The following is an 18,901-nucleotide window of genomic DNA, read 5'->3' as shown; positions in this document are numbered from 1 at the left end:
AGGTGGGTAAAATGAGGACCCGGATTGTTGTTGGGGGCAATATGCTGACTCTGTAAACCGCTTAGAGAGGGCTGAAAGCCCTATGAAGCGGTATATAAGTCTAACTGCTATTGCTATTGCTATTGCTATTGCTAAGACTTAACTTTAAAAGATTTAAACCAACATTTCTTCAAGCCTTTGTGCCCCCCACCCCACATTAAAACCTTGCTTAACACCAGCTCTCAAATGTGAAGTGAGGAAAAGAGTAAAAAGTTGTGGGGAAAAACCCATCTGAATATATACTTTGGATTCCGCTCCCCCCACTTAATGTGAAATTAACACACCTCTGCTCACAATAGAATCTCTTATGCCACCAGGCGCAAAATTTTGGGCTTGGACAATCTGGAACTACACCGCCTGCAGTTGGACCTAAGCATCATAGTATACAAAATTGTCTGCTACAACGTCCTACCTGTCAATGACTACTTCAGCTTCAAACAATAGAGGCAAACTCAAGGTAAACCGCTCCAAACTCGATTGCAGAAAATACGAATTCAGCAACAGAGTGGTCAATGCCCGGAATGCTCTGCCTGACTCCGTGGCTACATCCTCAAACCTTCAAACAGCTTCAACCTCAAACTCTCTACCATGGACCTCACCCCATTGCTAAGAGGTCCGTAAAGGGGGCGTGAATAAGCGCACCTTCGTGCCTTCCGTCCCTGTCCTACTGTCCCCATTTATTGGTTTTGATTTCTTTCGTTTATATCCATGTTTATATTTATACCCACTATCTTCTACATGTTTGACAAACTAAATAATAATAATAATGATAATAATGATAATAATACCCATAAATACCTGGGCAATACCAGTTATAAGATACACAACTGGTATAGTTAACTGGACACAAGCTGATTTGGACATTTTGGACCGAAAAACCAGGAAACTAATGACAATGCACTACAGTTTACATCCACGTGGTGATACTGATATCTGCCCCGAAAATCAGGTGGCAGAGGATTATTACAAGTGAAGCAAACAGTTGAAGAAGAAAAACATGCACTGGCTGATTATTTAAAAGAAAGTCAAGAACATCTATTAATCGAAGTAAAGAACAAAAATCTACTGAAGGCCCAACAGACGAAACAAGAATACAGAAAAGATGTGATAAAATCAAGAATGGAGAGTTGGCAGAACAAAGCACTGCATGGCCAATTTCTGGAAAAAATAAAAGATAAAGTGGACAGTGAACAAACTTGGTTATGGTTAACAACAGGTACATTAAAGAAAGAAACAGGGTCACTAATCCTGGCTGCGCAAGAACAAGCTATCCGCACAAATGCCATCAAGGCCAAAATCGAAAAATCCTCTGATGATGCCAAATGCAGACTTTGCAAAGAAGCTGATGAAACTGTTGATCACATACTCAGCTGCTGTAAAAAAATCACGCAGACTGATTATAAATTGCGGCACAATTCAGTAGCACAAATGATCCATTGGAATTTGTGCAAAAATTATAATATTAAAACAGCAACAAACTGGTGGGAACATCAGCCTGAAAAAGTCACCGAAAATCAGATGGTCAAGATCTTGTGGGATTTCCGTATTCAAACATACAAAATACTGGCGCATAATACACCAGACATCACACTGGTTGAGAAAAATAAGGTCACAATCACAGACATCGCAATACCAGGTGATAGCAGGGTCGCCGAGAAGGAACATGAAAAAATCGCAAAATACCAGGACTTAAAAATCTAAATTCAACGACTATGGCACAAACCAGCAGTGGTAATTCCAGTGGTAATTGGCACACTGGGTGCTATTCCAAAAGCACTGGAATTACATTTAAAACAGTTAAAAATTGACAAAATCACCATCAGTCAAATGCAAAAAGCCGCACTGCTTGGATCTGCACGCATATTACGAAAATACGTTACGACGTCCTAGGCCCCTGGGTGGGGCCTGACTAGTAACCAATGCCAAATCTGGCGAAACAACTGGCCGCTGTGATACAATTGTATAATAATAATAATAAATCATGCAGACTGATTATAAATTGTGGCACAATTCAGTAGCACAAATGATCCATTGGAATTTGTGCAAAAATTATAATATTAAAACAGCAACAAACTGGTGGGAACATCAGCCTGAAAAAGTCACCGAAAATCAGATGGTCAAGGTCTTGTGGGATTTTCGCATACAAACAGACAAAATATTGGCGCATAATACACCAGACATCACATTGGTTGAGAAAAATAAGGTCACAATCATAGACATCGCAATACCAGGTGATAGTAGGGTCGCTGAGAAGGAACATGAAAATATCGCAAAATACCAGGACTTAAAAATTGAAATTCAACGACTATGGCACAAACCAGCAGTGGTAATTCCAGTGGTAATTGGCACACTGGGTGCTATTCCAAAAGCACTGGAATTACATTTAAAACAGTTAAAAATTGACAAAATCACCATCAGTCAAATGCAAAAAGCCGCACTGCTTGGATCTGCACGCATATTACGAAAATATGTTACGACGTCCTAGGCCCCTGGGTGGGGCCCGACTAGTAACCAATGCCAAATCCGGCGAAACAACTGGCCGCTGTGATACAATTGTATAATAATAATTAGTAGTAGTAGTAGCAGTAGTAGAAGTAGTAGTAGTATGGTTCATTGACATTGCAATACCCGGTGATTCACGAATTGAAGATAAACAGCAAGAAAAAATCACAAAGCATCGGTACTTGCAAATTGAAGTTGAGCGACTATGGACAAAGAAATCGAGTGTTGTCCCGATTGTAATTGGGGCCCTTGGAGCAATATCCAAAGGGCTACCTCGCTATTTGGAAATTCTAAATTTACCTGACTTGAACATTCTGACTCTACAAAAAACCACCCTACTTGGAACAACTTATATCCTTGGATGTTACCTTAACAATTCCTAGGTCCTTGGTTAGAAGTCGAGCTGTTGAGCTACCAACCAGCCCCAAAGGCCATGAATCTCACCAAAGATTAACCACGCAATAATAACAACAACTGTCAGCAGATATAAATGTCTGTTTATTATTAACAACAGTTATGAGATTATATAATTGTGAATGTATATATGAGAAATAAAAATTTTAAAAAAATAATTTTAATGTTTGTGATGTTTTCATATGTTTTTTAATGTGTCGTAATGTTTTTATATTCTTGTTTTTATTCGGTTGCAAGCCACCTAGAGTCACTTTGCTGGGAGACGGGTGGCATATATATTTAATCAATGAACAGTATTACTATATCTGATTGATATGAAGTTTGCTGCACTGTCATCATATTAAGAACGGTAACATAATGCAGAGTGCGCATTATATCACAAGATTAAGGTAAAGGTTCCCCTTGCACATATGTGCTAGTTGTTCCCGACTCTAGGGGGCGGTGCTCATCTCCGTTTCAAAGCTGAAGAGCCAGTGCGGTTCGAAGACATCTCCGTGGTCATGTAGGTGGCATGACTCAATGCCAAAGGCCTGCTGAAAACTGTTACCTGCCCACCAAAGGTGGTTCCTATTTTTCTACTTGCATTTCTACATGCTTTCGAACTGCTAGGTTGGCAGAATCTGGGACAAGTAATGGGAGCTCACTCTGTTACACAGCGCTAGGAATTTCGACCCGCCAAACTGCTGATCATTCTGATCGAGAAGCTCAGCATCTTAGCCACTGAGCCACCGTGTCCCTTTTATCACATTAGGGCAGTGGTTCCCAAAGTTGGCAACTTTAAGACTTGTGGACTTCAACTCCCAGAATTCTCCAGCCAGCAGAGCTGGCTGGAGAATTCTGGGAGTTGAAGTCCACAAGTCTTAAAGTTGCCAACTTTGGGAACCACTGCATTAGGGAAAGGTGAAACACAAATATGTTTCACTTTTACTATAGTATAAGTTTGGGCTTAGATCCCATCACTTTCAAGTGAGAGTTATGACTGTTTCCTTTTTCTTCTTTTTTAATTGATGTATATTCCACCTTTCTTCTCATTCAGCTGAACTTCAATTGCTTGGATTTGCCTGAAAGGCTTTCCTCCGTACAAAGAAGTAACTTCAGGGCGGTAATTCTAGAATAAAATTTCTGAGATTTTGCTTCTAAATAAACACACACAGGATTTGTCTCCAGCTCAAAGAATGCTCCCCTCCCCCGTAATTTAATTGATTATATTTAATTTTCTTGATTTCTGTCCCACCTTTCATTAGGAGCTCAGGGGGGTTTATATAGGAGTATCTGATAAGTTTCTACACACACACACTACACTTGATCTTAGCCAAAAGGGCAAGAAGTGATAAGTTTCTATAGAACAACAATGCTGTAGGTTGGGGAAGGAGGGAGGGAGAGAGAAAGAGAGAGAGAGAAAGTGAAACTGAAAGATGGAGGGAGGGAGGGAAGGGGAGCGAGGGGGGCTGGTTAAAGTTCAATTCAGAATAACAGAGTTGGAAGGGACCTTGTAGGCCATCTAGTCCAACCCTCTGCCCAACCATTTCTGACAGAGGGCAGTCCAGCCTCTTCTTGAAAGCTTCCAGTGATGAAGCTCCCACAACTTCCCAAGGAAACTTCTGTTCCTCTGGTTGATTGCTCTCACTGCCAGAAAATTTCCCCTAATCTCCAGGCTGAATCTCTCCTTGGTTAGTTTTATCCATTATTCCTTGTCCGGCCCCTTCAGGTGCTTCAGAAAATAGCTTGATCCCCCTCCTCTCTGTGGCATCCCCACAAATAATGGAAGACTGCTATCATGTCTCCCCTGGTCCTTCTCTTCCTTAGACTAGCCAGGCCCGGTTCCTATAACCGTTCTTCATAGGTTGGCCCTGAACATGGGCCCCCCACTGTTCAAATCTTCAGGACAACTTCATCCAGGTTGCCTGTAGAGGTGTCAGGGTTCCAAATAGCGTCCAAAATTAAATCAGAGTCCAAGGCAAAAGATTCCTTTAAGTTCCAATTTATGAAGAGAGCCATGTTGCAACATCTGGGGAAACCCGAATCTGAAAGCTTCCCGGTTTTTCCCACCCAGTCGATCTTCTTTTGTTACCCTGAACAGGAGAATGGATCTGGAAAGCTGGTTTGTGGGGTGGGAAGGGAATGAGGACTTTGCAGTAACCTTTTCCCAGGAGGGGATGGGGATTTTGCAGTATCCTTCCCCTGCTACGCCCACAAGCCACGCCCACAAAGCCACGCCACGCCCACAGAACCGATAGTAAAAAAAAAATTGAATCCCACCACTGGACTTACCTGTAGTTGTTTTCAGAGCAAGCAGAACTAAGCTTGCAACAATCGCACAACTTCCTAAGCGTTTGGCCTCTGGATGTAACAGGCTGTAGGAATTCCCAACCAGCGTAACTTAGAATCTGTATGCATCTCTTCCTACGTTAATTGTGCATGGAATTATCAATTTACGGCAACGGGGCGGCGGGGGGGAGAGCAACAACTGTGTTTTTTAGCTTTTAAAAATAACTTTGTCTGGTTGCTTCTGACTCACCAGTGGTGAACAAGGAAATTACTATCTTAGAAGATTCATACAAACTACTCATTAAAATGAAGCACACAATACTTTGCCTGGAATGACTGACCACTGTCCACACCTTTACGTGCACCAAAGAACTTCTATTAGTACAGGTTCCTCTCGCACATATGTGCTAGTCGTTCCTGACTCTAGGAGGCGGTGCTATTTCAAAGCCGAAGAGCCAGCGCTGTCTGAAGATGTCGCTGTGATCATGTGGCCGGCATGACTAAATGCCGAAGGTGCGCGGAACGCTGTTACCTTCCCACCAAAGGTGGTGCCTATTTTTCTACTTGCGTTTTTACGTGTTTTTGAACTGCTAGGTTGGCAGAAGCTGGGACAAGTAACGGGAGCTCACTCCGTAACGTGGCACAAGGGATTGGAACTGCTGAACTGCCGACCTTTCTGATCAACAAGCTTAGCATCTTAGCCACTGAGCCACCACGTCCCTTACTTCTATTAAAATTAAATAATCCTGGACTATGGACCCAGACGGCTATCATGGCATTCAGCAGTCCTCAACTTATGACTGCAATTGAGCCCAAAATTTATGTTGTTTATTTCGTCGAGTTTTGCCTCATTTTATGACTTTTCTCACCACATTTATTAAGTGAATCGCTGCAGTTTTTATGTTGTTGTTAAGTGAATCTGGCTTCCCCATTGACTTTGTCTGTTCGAAGGTCGCAAAAAGGGGTCGCATGACTCCAGGGCACGGCAACCGTCATAAACATGAGTCAGTTGTCAAGCACCTGGATGTAAATCACGTGACCGTGGGGATGTTGCAACGGTCATAAGTGTGAAAAACGGTCTTAGGTCACTTTTCTCAGCGCCTTTGTAACTTTGAATGGTCACTAAATGAACTGTTGTAACTCGAGGACTACCTATACACAGCTGCTGCCTTGTATTTAATGAGACTCATAGCTGAAATTGCGATGCCCATCTGTGAGTGGAAAGAATCTTACCTAAAAAGTCTCCATCCCTCCCTCCCTTCCTATATTAACTTGCTTAACAGAGTAATAGGACTTTCCACCTTACTAGCAATAGATTTATATACCACTTTGTAGTCCTTTTACAGCCCTCTCTATAATTTACAGCCCTCTCTATAATTCTAGCATGCCCACATCTATAATTCTATGCGCACGACCCCCACACTGCAAGCGCGACCCCACTTTTGGCGTGCGATGGACCCATTTTTCGCCCTTCCCAGGTTCCAGAGACTTTCTAGGAGCCTGGGGAGGGTTCACCGCCAAATGCGCGCTCGACAAAAGCTCACCGACGAAACCGCGGCAAGAAAACCGTGAGGTTGAAATTGCACCAACGAATGCGCGCAGAAGAGCGCCAACAACAGCACACCGACAAAAGCGCGCCTTCAACAAACAACTAATAACAACCTAATAACAACCTAATAACCCTAACACTAACCCTGAACCTAACCCTAACCCTAACCCTTACCTTAGAGAGCCGAGGTGGCCCAGTGGGTAGAGTGCAGTACTGCAGGCCACTTCAGCTGACTGCTAAGCTGCAGTTCGGCGGTTCAAATCTCACCGGCTCAAAGTTGACTCAGCCTTCCATCCTTCCGAGGTGGGTAAAATGAGGACCCAGACTGTGGGGGCAATATATGATGACTTTGTAAACCGCTTAGAGAGGGCCGAAAGCCCTATGAAGCGGTACATAAGTCTAACTGCTATTGCTATTGCTAACTTAAATCGCGCTTTTGTGGGTGCGGTTTTGTCGGCGCGTCGTTGTGGGCGCGTTTATGACATCATGGGTTTTTCGCCGCGGTTTTGTCGGCGTGCTTTTGTCATGCGCGCATTTGTCGGATCACACCTGGTGAAAACATCCTCCCCCGCCCGTCCCAGAGGCCCTCCAGACAGAGAAAAACGGCCCAATGCGCAAACCAGAAATTCCGTTCCCAAACTTCAGGTTTGCACATTGGGTAGTCTTTTGCCCTCTGAAGCCCCCCTGAAGCCTCCAGAGGTTGAAAATGGCTGAAAAGGAAGGCCGGAGTCAGCTGGCCAGCACGCGCATGCTCCATGCAACGCCTTCGTGCCCTAACAAATGTCTCTGTGTGCCATAGGTTCACCATCACGGATCTAAGACATCAGAATTACTTTGTTTACAGATCAACGCTAAGAGATTGATAGTTAACATAGAGCGGCAGAATAAAACTTGAGCGTAAGTTGGAGATCCAATAATTCTGAGACGTCAATTATCTTCGGTATTCCATGTGAATTCGTGCCTAGATCCTTTTGCTAAGAAATAACTTCTGTCTCTATAAGAATGCCTTGGTCCCGAAATATATTGTGCAAAAAAAAAAAAAAAAGAGAGAGAGTAATATTTTCAGTAGTTTATCTCGGGGTTAGCTAAATCCCCTGTAAAGCTTGCAGTAGAATTTTTTCCAGACCACATCAAACTTACAATTATTCCAAACAGAGCTATATGTTTTTAGAGGCATGCTGAAAATAACTTATGGTTAACTGCACATTCGGTAGCCTACTGCATTTATTTCCTTAACTAAGCAACACAATCTGCACGTAAAACTGACTTGTAGGCCCAGTAAATATGCTAATAGAAGAGTATGGAATATTACCGAGTCTCATTGCAATTGTGTAATTAGATTTCAGATTGCAGGAAAAGACTTACAGAATATTAATCAGAGATTGACTAACTAATGACACTGATTTTCACATAAGTAAAATTTTGTGTTCCTCAGATGTCTAGGATAGAAAAGGCTGGGTTTTTTTAGATTTTTCTTCTCCCTTTATTGTATTTTATAAATAAGTCACAGTGATGGACATAATGTATGTGTGTGTGTGTGTATGTATGTATGTATCAGTGATGGGTTTCAAAATTTTTTAGAACCTCTTCTGCAGGTGTGGCCTGATGTGTGGACAGGCGGAGGGAGGGAGCTGGAACTGGTTCTAAACGGCACTGTAGATTTGTGGAACCTCTTCTATAGAAGAGCTTAGAACTGGCAGGAACCCACCCCTGGTATGTATGTATATATGTATGTATGTATGTAGTATGTATGTAGGTAGATAGGTAGGTAGGTAGGTAGGTAGGTAGGTAGGTAGGTCGGTCGATCGATCGATAGATATAGAGATAGATAGATAGATAGATAGATAGATAGATAGATAGATAGATAGATAGATAGATAGATGATAGATAGATAGATAGATGATAGATAGATAGATAGATAGATAGATAGATAGATAGATAGATAGATAGATAGATAGATAGATAGATAGATGGTCCAAAGTCACCCAGCTGCTTTTCACGCCTAATGTAGGACTACAACTCACAGTCTCCTGGTTTCCAGGCCAGCATCATAACCACTACACTAAATTTGGTTTTGTGGAATTGATTCAGACCTATACAATTCTGAGCATAAACTTATAAATTTAAAAATAAATATTTTATTTATTAAAATAAATTTAAAAAGAGAATATAGACTAGAATAGAATAACAGCATTGGAAGGGACCTGGGAGATCTTCTAGTCCAACCTGCTTAGGCAGGAAACCCTACACCACTTCAGATAACTGGTTATCCAACATCTTCTTAAAGACTTCCAGTGTTGGAGCATTCACAACTTCTGGAGAAAAGTTGTTCCACTGATCTAACTGTCAGGAAATTTCTCCTCAGTTCTAGGTTGCTTCTCTCCTTGATTAGTTTCCACCCATTGCTTTTTGTCCTGCCCTCAGGTGCTTTGGAGAATAGCTTGACTCCCTCTTCTTTGTGGCAGCACCTGAGATATTGGAAGACTGCTATCATGTCACCCCTGATCCTTCTTTTCATTAAACCAGACCTACCCAATTCCAGCAACTGTTCCTCGTATGTATGAGAATTAAAAAGCATAGCCTATTGATCTATTAGATTCAATTAGTCCTATGGGCAATAGAAGGCCTCAGAAGAAAGAGATATGAACCAAAGTTTTCAGCTAGGATGATTTCAAAATTTACCAGCAATATTTGAAATCCTGCTGAACCATTCCTAAGCGTGAAATATGTTTTTTGCAAAATATGCACTTGTATGGATTCATTTAAAACAGGAAGAATGAAACTGTTGGAAATGAGGAATTGAAGGTAATGTACACAGATGTTCATGAAAAGCGAGAGTTAGTGAATTTGTGAAGCATGTTTGTGGTTAGGAGAACAGTATAAAGAATAGGGTTCAAGATCAGCTCACAGCTCTTTGATTTATAGCAGTCCTTATAGGGCTTACCATTTCTCATTGGGCCACTGAAATCATTTGTTAATGCAGTGTATTACTGCTATTATATCTTTTATATCTATTCATTTCTAATGTTCCAAATTATTAGAAGCAATAAACCCCTGATCTCAAAGTAAGAATTATTGCTTGTGTTGTTGCCTTTGTTTCCTATTAGAATTTTCCCATGACAGCTGTTTTAGCCCCCCACTCCCCTAATCATCTTTGTTGCTCTTCTCTGCACTCTTTCTAGAGTCCCAACATCTTTTTTTTACATTGTGGAGACCAAATATAAAGAGGAACAAATTACTTTTACCTTCTCTGTAACGGGCTGTTTAATGAAACAGATAAAAAAATGGTTCAGAAGGAACATAAATCATCAGACTGATTTTCCTGCTCAGAAGCAATATAATTTCTTGCTTCGCATGAAGTAAAACCACTGGTGACAGCTATCTCTATTCTGCATTGTATCATTGTGTGCTTAATTACATTAATAAGCCAACTGATTACTTCTAACTAAAATGCTGAGCTAGGCAGATTTTATTTCCAAGTAAGCATATGCAGGATTGGGTTAGAAAGGTGAACCCTTACATCAGAAAGGCTTAATGGGTGCAAAGTGGAACTTTTATTGATTTTCTTATTATTATTATTTATACTTACATGTTTGTTAGAATAGTTTCAACCCCTGCTTTACATTTTTATACTTCTCCAACAGCTTTTAAGGTACCTAATGCTCTACAGGAATATATTAAAACATTAAGTAGTGCTGTTAAAGAGACAATTTTAAAGAAGAGAAGAATTAACTAAGAATTAAGAGAAGAATTAAGGAGAAGAGAACAATTAACCAGTGGAACAGCTTATTGTGGGTGCTTCATCACTGGAGGTTTTTAAGAAGACACTGGATATTCACTTATCTGAAATTGTATGGGGTCTCCTGCTTGAGCAGGGGGTTGGACTAGAAGACCTCCAAGGTCCCTTCCAGCTCTGTTTTGATTGATTGATTGAGACTTGGCTACTATCTTGCAGATTTCAAATACACATTGAAAAATAGCTTTCTCAACTGAGCAGGTAGGAATTTTTTGGGTGATGGTGCGGTGTATCGTAAGGCAGGGAAAATATCTGAATAGAGATTTTGAGACGAGCACAGACTCTGGACTTGGTCCAGCTGCCAAATCATTCACCAAATCCCTTTGGAGTTCACTGGAGCAAGAAGCAAAAGAGATCCGCAGATCCTGATGTCTCAATGAACTTCCATTCAGTGCCTGTTAAATGCCTCCAGCAGGGCAATCTTAATAGCAGCCTGCAAAGTTTCTAGCATGTAATAATTTCTCAGGCTCCGATTTATACTTGAGAAGAAAAAAAATAGATTGAATGCCTAGGAGAAGCGTTTTTTAAAAATAAACGTAAACCCATGGCTATGCTTTGCTTTTAATTTTTTTTTAAAAAAAGGATTCACGCATTTGGACATGAACTGTCTTTCCCACCCCCACTTACTATTTTTAATCACCTATAGCAGGTCTTCCGTAGGTTCTAAAGACGGACAGCTCCGAGAAATCATTTTTTTAAAGATATGGAAACTCCAAAAGTGTTTCTGCAAACAAACCCTGTTTACACAAGAAACTTCTCTTATCGTTTTGCTCCCGGTCACCTTCCCTGCCAGAACAGAGTTTTTAATCCCTAAAACTGACCCAGGATGAGTTTGCTTCAACTTCTATTTTAACATGAACTAAAAACCAGTGTATGGAGATTCCTCCAGGAGAAAAAGGATCCCATGCAATACCACAGTTTCGTTCTTTGACTTAGAAATGCGACCACAATTCATTCCAGAGATGCCCCCCACTCTTTACTTATACAGATAGTCCTCGACGTACAACGACAACCAAACCCAACGTTTCCATTGTTAACCGAGACATTTGATCAGTTTTGCCCCATCTTACGACCTTTCTTGCCACAGTTGTTAAGTGACTTGCTGCCGTGGACAAGTTAAGTAACTCAGTGAATCTGGTTTTCCCCACTGACTTTGCTCATTCAGAAGGTCGATTCCCATGGATTCCCATAACCCCGGGGGCCCCTGTAACCACCATAAATATGAATCCGTTGTCAAGCGTCTAAATGTTGACTACATGAGAATGCTGCAAAGGTCACACGCATGTATGTTAGAGTATGTAGCATGTTGACACTGGTGTTATGAGACTGGATGTTTGTTAATATGATTTATTGGGTTAGGGATTTTTTCTTCTTGTCTTTCTTCACTGTGAGTTGTATTGTGTTGGGGGGCGCACTGAGGGAGCTCAACCAATCTCATTGTACATATGATGTGCACTGACAAGTATTGTTATTATTATATACTTTATTCATTAAACATGAAACTCAGCCAACTGAACATTCAAAAATGCATCACAAACACCATTGACTGGTGCTGATGGTTGATACGGGTTGCTGCCAGCGTCCTAGGGATCAACCAAGGACCTTCTTAAAATATACGATGTTCTGAGATGCGCAGTTTTTTGCAGTTCCGCTGGTTATTGCAGGAAGCTGCAATTTGTTGATGTATATTATAAAATTCTTGGACATGGTACCAAGTGCCCCGATGACAATGGGTATCATTCTTTTATTTTTATTTTCATATACTTTATTCATTAAACATGAAACTCAGCCAACTGAAAATTCAAACATGCATTACAAATACCAGTGACTGGTGCTGATGGTTAACACGGTTTGCTGCCAGCGTCCTAGGTATCAACCAAGGACCTTCTTAAAATATAAGATGTTCCGAGTAGTGTTTTTTTGCAGTTCCGCTGGTGTTATGGCAGGAAGCTGCAATTTGTTGACGTATCTTGTAAAATTCTTGGACATGGTGCCAAGTGCCCCGATGACAATGGGTATCACTGTGACATGCTTCATCCAAGATTATGATTATGGTTATGATTATGGTTATGATTATGGTTATGATTGTGGTTATTGTTATTGTTATGATTATGGTTATTGTTATGATTATGGTTATTGTTATGATTATGGTTGTGATTATGATTATGGTGGTGATGATCATTATGATTATGATTATCATTATGATTATCAATATCAATATCAATATTATTGGCCTGGGGTTAGATTCTAACCCCACTCGAATCGTGTGACTCTTGTGTTTCTTTTTAATATGTTGTATTGTCTTTATGTTGGAACATTGTTTGTCCTCGCCCCCCCCCCTTTTTTTTGAACTGTGAGCCGCCCTGAGTCCCCCCAGGGAAAGGCATACAAATAAAGGGAAATGAAATGAAAAATGAATTATTGTGAAAAACAGGTCCCAGGCCGTATTTTTCAGTGCCCTTGCAACTTCGAAGGGTGACTAAAGGAACTGTGGCACATTCCTGTGTAACTTTACACCAGGGGCTAAAACTCCCGCAAGGCATAGGGTTGGTTCGGCAGGCGTGAGCTACGGGGAGCGCTCGCTCAAGCGGGTCAGCGACCCACAGACGCGGAGGTCCAGGCGCGCGCGGGGTGGGGTGTGTGTGCTTCCCCCTCCGCCGCAGGTAACGACGACTCTTCCTCGCAGCAGCGCGCGCCGAGTTTAAAGCCGCGCGACCCGGCGCGTGCAGCCGGCGCGAGCGAGGGCAAAGCCCCCCCTCCCCCCGCTTACGCCTCTATTTAATTACAGACCTGCGACCGCCAGCCGCACCTCACGAGCCGTTGCCCCAAAGTCCCGCCTGGGCGCGCGTCTGGCGAAGCCCCGCGAGAGGCGCACCTGTCACGAAGGGGGCAGCAGCGGCAGGCGCCTCGCTCTCCCCAACCCCCCCACCCCTCCCTACCCCCGACGCAGCGACCCCGCGCGCACCGGGGACGCAAAACGGGGACCCTCGTGCTGAGGGAAGCGTCCTTCCGTCCCTCTCTGCCCCGCTTTTCGCGCTTCCACCCCCCACCCACCCCCCACTCCCGCGCGAGCCCTTCGGACTCTCACCTGCCGGCAGCGCTCGGAAGCTCCTCACCGTGTTGCCTTCTCGCGGGTGAAGCAGCCGGGACGTCCCGACCGCCTCCGAATCCCGACTCCGGCCGCTGTAGCGGACGTAAAGGCGGAGCATGTGTTCCGACACTTTGTCTCCGGCGGGGACGCCCGGCGGGGGAGGCTGCCCGAACGCCTCAGCTTCGGCCGCCCGGCTCCTGCGCCCGTCGCCGCCGCCTCGTCCACCTCCTCTGACGCGCCCTTGGGCGAGCCCGGAGCCTTCGGCCACCAGGCTGAACCAGCAGCAGCTGAACCAGAGGCAAAACCACCACGGCAGCGCGCGCGGAGAGCCCGCCATGCCTCCCCCGCTGCCTTGGGATGCCGGAGGAGGAGGAGGCAGGACTCTCGCTCGCTCGCTCCTCAAGCCGCCCGCCCGAGTCCGGAGCGCGCGGGAGCTGAGCGAGCTGCCACGGCCTCGAGTGGGTTGGGTGGGTTTTTGCGGGAAACCACTGAGGGAGGCTGGGAGGTGGGGGGCGGTGATGGGCCGGGGGGGGGTTGGGGGTTGGAAGGGCGCCCCTCAACCTGCCCGCGGTGCTTGGCGGCGGCGGCGGCGGGACCAGGCGCGCGCGCGCAACGGCAACTGCAGCCCCAGCTCCGGCAGGTTCCTTCGCCCCTGCTTCGAGTGGGGCAGGCGCAGCCCCGGTGTCGGAGTTTTGTACGGGGCGTGCGGGACTCGCAGCGCCGGCGAAGCGGCAGCCAATCGCCTCCTCCTCCTCCTCTTCCTCCTCCTCCTTTCGGAGCCGAGCCGGCTGCGAGAAGGAAAAGTCTCGCAGCGAAAGTGAGCGAGGTTTGTGTGTGTGTGTGTGTGTGTGTGCGTGTTGCGCCACCCTCAAAACCCAGCCCAGCCCGCCCGCCCGCGATGCCAAGGCGATCCGCTGCCCCCCCGGATCGGTGGCGGCGGGCGGAGAAGGTTGGGGAGAAGAGCCGGACCTGGGGGAGGGGGGGGGCGCGGCTTTGGGGTCGACCCATCCGGGTCAAGCTCCTGCTTGAAAGCGGGAAGGGCTGGGTGCTCCCCGCTGCCGGTGCGATCGCGCTGGGTGGGGGGAGGTGGGGGGGGGAGGTGACGGACATCTGGAGGGAAACATCTGTTCGTCCGGATTTTAGTAAATGAGTTTGGGAGTGGGACCTTCGAGGGAGCTGCTCGGGCCCGCGATTCTTGGCGCTGCGAGGGAACGGAAGGCGGCGCTGCTTGCTAGCAACCCAAAGCTGTTTTTCTGGTTTTTCCCTAGGCTCTTGGTTCAAATCGCCGTGCCGTTTGACACAACAGCCCTGTAAGGTAGCAGTTGGACTTATATACCGCTTCATAGGGCTTTCAGCTCTCTCTAAGCGGTTTACAGAGTCAGCATATTGCCCCCAACAACAATCCGGGTCCTCATTTTACCCACCTCGGAAGGATGGAAGGCTGAGTCAACCTTGAGCCTGGTGGGATTTGAACAGCCGAACTGCAGAACTGCAGTCAGCTGAAGTAGCCTGCAGTGCTGCATTTAACCACTGCGCCACCTCGGCCGGTAGGCAGGTATCTTCAGAAAACCTGATGAGGCTGAGAGCGTATAGAAAGATCCATAGAGACCAAACCTTGAGTACTGTATCCAGTGTTGGTCACCACATTATTAAAAAAAAGAAGATTTTGATACTGTAGAAAAAGTACTGAGAAGAGCAAACAAGATGATTGGAGAACTGGAGGCTAATACATACGATGGACGGTTGCAGGAACTGGGCATGGCTAGTCTAGTGAAGAGAAGGACCAGGGGAGACAGGATAGCAGTCTTCCAATATTTGAGGGGCTGCCAAAGAGAGGAGGGGGGGGGGTCAAGCTATTTTCCAAGGCACTTGAAGGCCAGAGAAGGAATATAATGGATGGAAACTGACCAAGGAGAGATTCAACCTGGAAATAAGGAGGGATTTCCTGACAGTGAGAACAATCAACCCATGGAACAGAAGTTGCCTTTGGAAGTTGTGGGAGCTTCATCACTGGAAGCTTTCAAGAGGAGACTGGACTGCCATCTATCAGAAATGGTGTATGGTCTCCTGCTTGGGCAGGGGGCTGGACTAGATGACCTACAAGGTACCTTCCGACTCTGTTAATCTGTGGGGCGTTGCCTGGATTGCAGCTTCACATTCGACCTCAAATTTTGGATGAGCCTTACAGGAAATTGTAACCCCACAACTTCTAGATCCTAGACTGTGGCTATTAAAGCTCAGACAGGTAATTTTAAATTGCCCCATTCTCCTTCATTTTCCTCTCAGCTATCAACAGGGAAAACTAGGGAAAATACAGATAGTTCTCCATTTACAACAATTCACTTAGTGACCGTTCAAAATTACAACACCACTGCAGAAAGTGACTTATGGCCATTTTTCACACAACCATTGCAGCATTCCCATGGTCACATGCTCAAAATTCAGATACTTGGCAACTGACTCATATTTATGACAGGTTGCAGTGTCCCGGGGTCATGTGATCCCCTTTTGTGACCTTCCAACAAGCAAAGTCAATAGGAGAGCCAGATTCACTTAACGACTGTGGCAAGAAAAGTTGAAAAATGGGGCAAAACTCACTTAACAAATGTTTCGCTTAGCAGCAGGAATGTTGGGCTCAATTGTAAGTCGAGGACCACTTGTAGTTTAAATTTACTTAAACTGCTGCCCCTGGGCCACGGTGTGAAATTGGAATGTTATGGCCTTTTGGGTTTGCAAAGATGCTGAAATGATAATGGATTTCAGCTCCTTTAAGTGGATTCTAATAATTTTTCCCACTTGGGAAGCAGATGTGATGTAGATTACTAGAATTGGCATTTTTTTAAATCAATGGACAAATGGCAAATTGGTTTTGCTTTAGGCCCAAGAAAGAACAAGATGTTTTTAAGAAGATGCCACCTATTCTGGATTTCCCCAAAGAAATACCTTCCGGATGGCCTGCTTCCTGAATTTCTTACCTGCAGCCACCACTACCAAATAGCAATAGCACTTAGACTTATATACCGTTTCATAGTGCTTTAGAACCCTCTCTAAGCGTTTTACAGAGTCAGTCTCTTGCCCCCAACAATCGGGGTCCTCAGTTTACCCACTTCGGAAGGATGGAAGGCTGAGTCAGCCTGGTGAGATTTGAACTGTGAACATGCAGGCAGGTGGCAGTCAGCAGAAGTAGCCTGCAGTACTGCATTCTCACCACTGTGCCACCGTAGCTCAAAGGGCATTCTGGGAATTTTAATCCTAGTTTAGAACAGTGGTCCTCAACCTTTTGGACACCAGGGAACGGTTCTGTGGAGGGAGTTTTTTTCCGCGGACCGGAGGGGGCGTGGTTTTGCATCTCACGGGTGGGGCATGCCACAGCCCGGTACCCCCGGGAGTTGGATACCCTTGGACTAGAGGATGTGAGATTCAAGAGGGCTGTGAATAAATTCCCCCTTTCCCTTTATCTTTCTAAGATTATGACTTTATTTGCATCAAGTGCACAAATAGCACAGCAGATTTTAATTCCGAGCAATTGGTAAAGTCCACCTTTATTTTCTGAGTGCACCCAATCTCGATCCCAATCCATTTTCCTACTCTTTCCCTCTCCCTTAATAGAAATGGCATTCCACAAGAGAAACAGAATCCCAATTAGCTGGAATGCTTAATTCACACATCTGGAAATTAACAATCCCTTGTGTGATTCAACTAAGAGTTGAATGTTGGCTCTCTCTGTGTGAAGAAAGCTTTTCTCCACACACAATACAGAAAACATCATTGCATTATCCTTCCCATTATTACCTTCTTCTGTTCTCAATTGTTTTATATTTAGACTCATTATTTGCAGATAAGTTATATATTGTTCGTTGATAACCCCCTTCCCATCCACCCCCAAATTTTCTGCTCACTTGATAATAGATTTCTCATTCGATAATTTAGTGCAGGGCAGATATATAGATTTTAAAAGAAAATTGCTTTGGACAGTTTTCCCAAAAAAAAAAGTGAATGCTAAAGAAATTATTAGGTGCCCTTGCTGTGGGAATTACCTTTCATTGAATTATTTCTCTCTCCGACTCTTTGCAATATAATAGAAGAGAATGTTTGTAACTCAAGGGTCCTTGGAACTCTCTGAGCTTGGTTGTTTTCTTGCAGGCATTTTATTACCAAACTAGGTAGCATCATCAATGCTAGTAGGGAGTGGGGTTTGCTCTCTTTATTAGCGTATTGGTGGCTTGCCTTGCAGTATTGCTTGGAGTGATTTTAACCAAGCCAGATCCAAACATTTTTAGAGAATTCCTGAAGCATGGCATACAAACTGACCATTGATAGACACATAGAGATAAACAACATTTACATACCATTCAGGTGAGGCAATTAAAAAGTCAAAAAGCAAACAAGACTCAGCTGAGTAGAGATTAATATTAAGATTAACACTAGACCAAACAAGTAAACAATACCTCAATTAAGGAACTGCTAATTCAGATAAATGATAAAGCACAGCCTAATTAAGAAACCACCAAGAACATTCCTGCCAACACTAACAGAGCAAGCCACTAGGTAATAAAATGAGAGCAAACCCACTCCCTTCTAGCACTGATGCTGTTACCTAGTTTGGTAATGAAACGTCTGCAAAAACAGCCACCACCACCAAGCTCAGAGAACACCAAGGACCCCACAGTCAGAAATCTCTCTGGCTTCCCACACTTTGTTCCACCCAAAGGAAAACCTGAAGCAAAAACGTTCACAAGGGCTGTTTTAGGAGAGCTGCTACTTTCACTACTAGGAGAAAGGAAATTGAGAAATTGATAGGGAACATCTGCTTTCCAATGACAAATGTAGAGAACTCATCTTATCCAATGTGATGGGGAATCCGATCCTCATTCTGCAAGATCTGTGCAGAAATTTCATTTAGAAGGGCCATTTCAGAAAGACATGGGGAGAGGACGTAAAGAACCGCTGACTTCAAAATGAAAGCAGTAAACCAAAATGACTAAATGTGTTTAAACTAAAACTGTGTTTTGCATTCACAATATGAAACATTACTTCCTTTTTCATACTTCTTCTGTACTTTGCTTGGCCTGCAAATGAGCTGTTAGCTGAAAATTACTAGTTGCTATTGGAACTACTAGCTGCTATTGGAGGGACGCAGTGGCTCAGCGACTGAGACGCTGAGCTTGTCGATCAGCAAGGTTGGCCGTTCGAATCCCTAGTGCTGCGTAACAGAGTGAGCTCCCGTTACTTGTCCCAACTT

At 44.2% G+C, this 18,901-nt stretch overlaps 1 protein-coding gene across 1 annotated transcript in view; it reads right to left on the bottom strand.

Annotated features, from left to right (window-relative positions):
• The window catches only part of BMP3 (bone morphogenetic protein 3), a 39,403-nt gene extending 25,273 nt beyond the window's left edge, over positions 1 to 14,130 (bottom strand). The window contains exons 1-2 of the mRNA XM_032224540.1: positions 13,651 to 14,130; positions 4,106 to 4,116 (exon numbers count right to left, since the gene is read on the bottom strand). Coding sequence (XP_032080431.1) covers positions 4,106 to 4,116; positions 13,651 to 13,996 — 357 coding nt within the window. The 5' untranslated portion in view covers positions 13,997 to 14,130. The remainder of the gene's footprint in view (positions 1 to 4,105; positions 4,117 to 13,650) is intronic.
• Positions 14,131 to 18,901: the final 4,771 nt, after the last annotated feature.

Source organism: Thamnophis elegans, chromosome 9, assembly GCF_009769535.1.
Source record: "Thamnophis elegans isolate rThaEle1 chromosome 9, rThaEle1.pri, whole genome shotgun sequence".
Lineage (NCBI taxonomy): Eukaryota > Metazoa > Chordata > Lepidosauria > Squamata > Colubridae > Thamnophis > Thamnophis elegans.
This window is presented reverse-complemented; position numbering and strand designations above follow the sequence as displayed.